Raw genomic sequence first — 6,400 nt, 5'->3', positions numbered from 1 at the left:
CATCACAACAGTCTCATCAACAGAGAATTCGCTCCCATGAGTCTTTGCGCCATCAGCGCTCACCGTCCGCATGATACTACTCCAGTTCTTTGCTACACCGGAGCCATGGCGATCATCAATGTGATAGTGACTGACAGAAAGCAGCACAATACGTGAAAAGGCGGAGAAGAAAAACGTGCAGTGTCAGTGGTCACGTCTTCTTCCTTGATTAAAAAAATAATAATAAAATAAATTAGACCCTGACCTATTTTGAACCTGCGGTTATTTATCAAAATATACACCTGCACCCGTCGTTTAAAGGGGACCCTGCGGTTAACAGAAACCCGGTTATTATTTGGTAATTTAGGGTAGTTACCAAGACAAGGCGTGTGTAGGCACGCGTGTGTGTGTGCGTTTGTAAAAAGGCATGGATATGGACCTCATAATGAAGTGATGAATATCACTAGTAACGGCACAATCCCAGACTCCCTTACAAATCAAGTGATTTTAAGAGTTGTTGCATCATGACGAGAACACATTTATTAACAAAATTGAACAATAAGAACATAACATTATATAATTAAAATAAAAATTCATGAACAGAAAACAGAACATTTACAAACATATTACAATATCTGATTTGAACATATCCCCCCGTTTTGCCCCGCTCCACCCTTATAATAATTAATTAAAATTGAACATAGGAGCATATTAAAAACAAGTAAATTCAAGAACAAAAAAAAAACCCCAGAACATTTGCAAAGTTATTGCAACAATCAACTACCACCCCCGCAAAAAAAATCCTGAACATTTAAAACGCACCCCCCCATTTTGCCCCCTCCACCCTTTTAATAATTTATTAAAACAATTGAACATATTAAAAACTAAAACATGTAAATTCAAGCACAAAAAAAAAACCACATCATTCACCCCCGCCCCCCCCTACATTTTGCAACCCCGCCACCCCTTCACTCTTCCTTTCTGATTATATTGATAATTTGTCCCCCTTGGGTGGTCATTGCCACTTTAATTGTCCCATTGACCAACTCCTCATTCAGTGGGGACCATAGCTCCTGGCTGATGACAAAAATGGAATTGTCCTCAAGCATAACCTGGAGGAACCCCTGCTCCCGGTGCAGCTCCATTACCCCCAGGATGGAGCCCTCCTTAACTTCAGGCTCTGGTTTCTGTTGAGAGATTAAATAAACATGTTGAATGAGATGAGAATTGGTTGTTATTGTTTTCTCCTCGTCTGTTTCCCCTCTCCTTTCTTCCTAACCTGCTTCTTCCTAGAATGTGTCTGTCTCTCATCAAGTCCTGCTAGATCAGCTTGGTCTCTTCGCTACTTCTGTGCCAGCTTGTTTCATCCTGTATGGTGGCTAATATATCTGTGTTGTACCCTTGAGTTTTTGCCAATCCTTGTTTTTCTAGTGTTGCTATGTTTTTTGTGTGCTTTTGCTCTAGTGTTTTGAACAAAACACTTGGATTTTTTTTGTGTCATGCTCGTGTTTTTTCCTCTCTCTCGTGTGCAGTACCCTGCGCCCACTCAGCTCCACCTGCTCTCCTGTGTGTTTCACCTCCTCACTTCCAGACCACTCACCCTCACTGCCTCTCTCAGTGCATTTTCACCTAAACTAGCTTCAATCTTAAGGCTGAAATTTCTAAACATTTGCATAAGACACTTTCTTTTATGTAAAATGAGGCTTTTTTAAAAATGTATTTTCAATGTAGTTTTAATACACCAAAAAAATGTGTTTAAATTCCATCCATTTCTCTTTGCTTGCCGATCTGGGGTGAGGTTGTGGTGGCAGTAGACTTTTTTAGATTTTTAGACCTTCTTCTCAACACTCATTAACTCACTCTGATCAACTCATATTTTAACACTCCATGCATAGAGAAGTTGTTGATTTTATTTTCAAAACCTAATAAAATGTAACTCTTTCTTGTGTGTTTCAACGTCATAAAATTAGGAAAAAAGGTTGTATATTGAATAAGAAACAATAAACAGATACAAGACAGCACCTTGAAGGTGGTATGGACAGTTGATTGCAGGTTGCCATTTTTGGTGACCTTGAGGTGGGTCACCGTCAACTTCTCCCCAACCTGCACTCTTTCAACAGCCGCCTCCCGCCAGAGGCACAGCTCCACCTTGTCACTACCCTGTCAAAGATAGGGGAATACATTTAAAAAACAACAACAATAACACTTGAATACTACCTCTTCTTTTTCATCCTCCCACTGTTTTTCCTCCTTTTTCTATCTCCCCTTCGATCTCTTCCTCTTCCTTTTCTGTATTCTTCCACCTTCTCCTCCTGTACCTCATCTTTTCTAATCCTTCTTCCTTCTGGCTAGTCTTCCTCCTTTCTCCAATCCTCTTCCTCTATCTCATCTATCTACCCTTCCTTCTCCTCCCTCTACCTGTCCATGAACCCTTTAGTATGTCTGAAATTATCTAGCATGAGTTCCTCTCAATTTGCACGCACACATGCACATGCACGCACGTATGCACTTGCACGCACGCACGCACAATTTGTTTTTTCTGTTCTGTTCTCTTTTTTTCTCTTCATTCTTCCCCATCTCTCCATCTGTCTTCCTCTACCTTCCTTTTGCTCTTCTCTTCCTCTGCCTCATTTCTACTGTCTGATCTCCATGTCCTGCCTCTTTCTTTTCATCCTCCCTCTTTCATTCCAACACTCTCTCTATTTCCCCTTTCTTTTCCCCATCTCTACCTGTCCATGAACCATACCTATGGCTTTAAAGCTTACCTGTTGCAGTGTCACCTTTTTTAAAGGGACACAGTCACTGCCAAGCTTTACTTTCTTGACTGGTAGTGCCTAAATGATGAGATGGATTGTTTTAATTTCACATGTTTTATCATGATATTATATATCATTATAATGATAGTACTTTTAACTGTAAACAGAAGTCTTGGTTTTATCAACTAACAGACAATCAACCTCTGAACACAGACGCAAAGTTTATTAGTATAAAAAAAACTATTTGTTACAAGAGTAAATGGAAAGTGCCCATCACAGTATTATGGACACTTAATACCACTTTACCATCTAAATACTAGAAGCGATGAAAAAAACTTGCCTCTACTACCTCGCCCTCCACAGTCATGTGGCCCTGTGACGCCTGGCACTCAAAGATTTTAGTGAGAGGTGACGCTGGGTAGAGCAGGGCCTCAGCCTGTTGGTGCAGTTCCTCTGTCACCACCAAGTTTGTAATATTCAGGTAGTAGGGAGGACCACTGCCCCTGATCGTGTGTCCTCTAATTATGTAGGTACAACCCTCTATGATCCTATCACCAAATTCTTCAAAGAGTGTGATTTTTGTGCATGTCTGGCCGTCTGAAACAACGGCCACCTTATTATGTTTTGTGGTGGCTGGTGTGACCACGGTGTTGGAAAAATCCCACAAAATAACTTTTGGGGCATCAATTAATTTGAGGATCGAAACCTTCAGGGGTGGTGGTCTGAAGTACTGGGTGGTGCATTTGCTGTCGAGGAGGGATTTCAGTGCCATTCTGAAACACAAAAAACATAAACACACACAGACATAAAGTGATTTTTAAGTGTCAAAAGCCCGACTGAAATGGAAGGCCTTGTGGGTCTGTATTTCTGTCTGTCTGTCTAGATAGCAAGCTTCCCTGCCAATTGATAATGGATCACTGAAGGTGTTTATGCAATTAAAAACAACAACAACAACAAAAAACTACCTCTAGTGAACCTTTAGGGATCAATACCTATATGTTTAACCTACTTTTTGATATTTCAGAGCAAGACATAGATAGATAGATAGATAGATAGATAGATAGATAGATAGATAGATAGATAGATAGATAGATAGAATTACTTTAATGATCTCAGACTGGGAAATTATTTAAATTATTTAATTATTAGAAGACATCTCCTTGAATGACGCTTGTCTTATTGGTTACGAAAAGTGACTTAATATAAAATCTTTATTGGTAGGAATTGTTTCCATATTGTTGTGAGACACTTGGAATAACGATTTCAGCTTGTCAGTGGCAAAGACAAGCAGTTTTAGTGGAAGTTACGTAGCAAGCTGTAGTGCCCCAAAGGACTACTGGTGATGTACTGGACTGATTCCTTGAGCTTTTGGTAAATATATTACACTCTAGAAACTTGTTAATACCCAGACTTGCTAGATCCATCAAGGCTATTCAATTGTTCTATATGAGTTATTTGGGCATTTTGTTCACTGTAACTAAAAAGTAATTAGTAGTAAGTAAATTTGTACGAAGTGTTTTATTTGCTGACCCACTGCTGCTGTAACAAAATAATTTCCCAGTCTGGGATCATTAAAGTAATTCTATCTATCTATCTATCTATCTATCTATCTAATTTATTACTCTATGATTACAGTACATTGTTATAACATATTACATTAAAATCAAGGTAACTAGTAGTATCTAATATATTGCATTTCAAAAATAATGTTAACGTTGAAGACATTATGAGATGGTAAGTAAGATGTTTTTATTTTGAGGGGGTCTTTTGTATTTCTGATAGTATATCGGAGTATCTAGGTTGTACACAGTCAAAGAAATTGTCTACAAAAAGTCATTGTATTTACTTTAATATCTGTATTTTGCAATAAAATTCACATAGGGTCAGAATTTGGTGCAACACCGGAACCAACGTTTTTGTTCCCTGTTTGCACCCGGTTGTTTTCCGACTTCCTGATGTCTTCGTGTACGAAGACGCCACCTCTAGTTGTGGCTGCAGTCAAGCTCCCTACAAAATGAACTATCGTCGGATAAAAGGACTTTCACAAGTAAGTTTTGCAAGATGCATTCTAAAGAAGCGTGATGCGATGGCGCGTTGCAGTTTTTATTTCTCCGAAATAAATTTAGTATTTGTAATTTGCAACGATTTTGTTGAGGCTATATGCGAGTTGCGCAAACGTGAAGCTAGGCGTTAGCCCAGATCAGGAAAGCTAATTTAGTCGATAGTTTAATTGATTAACTGTTGTGATGGACTATGCGCGATTTAAAAAAATAATTATTTGGTTTGCCCCGAAGTTGTGTTTAAGGTGTTTTTGTACATTGGTTCATGTTTCCTGTTTGCGCCTGTCTTCAGGCGCCATAGAGACAACACAGAGCGCTTCAGACATTGTGAACAGAAAAATCCGTAACACCAGAGAGTGTGGTAACATATCCCGCCCCCACCCCCCAAGGGCCAATCGTGTGGTTCGTTGAACCGGGAAACCTAGCAGCCAATCGCGTAGTTGCATTGATGGGCCGTTGTTTTCAGCCCGGGGTTGTTGCTATGGCTGCCTACTGTCAAGACTTGAGTTAAAGGTCTTTGGTAATATTGCCATATACCTTATTGACTGTACGTTGAAATGTTCTAATCCACAGGAATCATGTAACATATAAGTTAATTGTGAAAGCCAACTGAGAAAACTTTGTAGTTTAGCCGGCTAACATAGGCTGCTAACGACAACTCAGCCATTGTTTAGCGTGTACCTCATATTATCTGACTGCCGTAACGGTAAAATTAGACCAACATGTAGTTATCACCTAGTTCACGTAAAGTAAATGTATATTATTGACACAGTTTTACTGAGAATAAAGGAGTGTTGGCTGAAGTGGCCCAGTTCACCAAAGAAAGCACAGTGTTCATAAATGAATGAATGGATCAAGCTAGCTACCGTTGGCTAACGGTTAACGTGCTTATACTACATTACATTACATTACTTACGGTCGATTGGAGTAGTTAAATACGTCTGAGATTGAGGAAGATGAAGGAAGACGAAGCCGGAATTATAAACAAATGCCTAGAAGTTAAATCGGAACTATTTACAGGAAAAAATTAGATATTTACAGGCATTGATTTACTCTTTAGGCAGGTAATAACGAGAGCTGTTGACAAAGGTAATAGGTTGTAGATCGGAGTGTGTTAACGGTCCGCACGCGCTGGTAATATAACCGCCTCTGTAATACGCTCGCGATGGACCGTTTGTGTGTGTGTGTGTGTGTGTGTGTGTGTGTACATATCGGAGTAACGTTTGATTTGTAGGATACTTTCAGTTACTAAGATAGGTGTTCTAGTATTGTTGTTGTTTGCCTAAAGTATTGTCAGTTTCAATTGTTTTTTCACTTATCTTTTGTTTAAGGTCTTTGATTAGAGATGGAGTCCACAAAATATAAGTCTGACATGTCCTAGAAGACCCTGGTTTGAGTAAAGCTCAGGGCTGACTAGATGATGATCAAGAGCTGCTTAGACAGAGATGGATGAAATAGTATGAGCAAGCCCCACAATGTATATACTTAACTGTGTATTTTGGTACTTTTATGTCATTTAATATTTTTCTGACTCCTTTCCTTACAACTTCCTTTTTATCCAGGCAAGGAATATCATCTCAATTACCTGTTCTCTTTGGGAAAATG

The 6,400-nt window shown here is 39.2% G+C and overlaps 1 protein-coding gene across 1 annotated transcript; it reads right to left on the bottom strand.

The window, feature by feature from the left end:
• Positions 1-947: 947 nt before the first annotated feature.
• On the bottom strand, positions 948-5,909 carry LOC115588109 (uncharacterized). The gene is made up of 5 exons (XM_030428489.1): positions 5,712-5,909; positions 3,076-3,508; positions 2,745-2,813; positions 2,002-2,139; positions 948-1,166 (listed from the first exon to the last, which is right to left on the bottom strand). The coding sequence occupies exons 2-5, from the start codon at positions 3,505-3,507 to the stop codon at positions 948-950; spliced, it is 858 nt and encodes a 285-aa protein (XP_030284349.1). The 5' UTR covers position 3,508; positions 5,712-5,909.
• Positions 5,910-6,400: the final 491 nt, after the last annotated feature.

This window comes from Sparus aurata, chromosome 9 (assembly GCF_900880675.1).
Source record: "Sparus aurata chromosome 9, fSpaAur1.1, whole genome shotgun sequence".
Lineage (NCBI taxonomy): Eukaryota > Metazoa > Chordata > Actinopteri > Spariformes > Sparidae > Sparus > Sparus aurata.
Note: the sequence above shows the minus strand (reverse complement) of the source record. Positions and strands in the feature narration are given on the sequence as shown.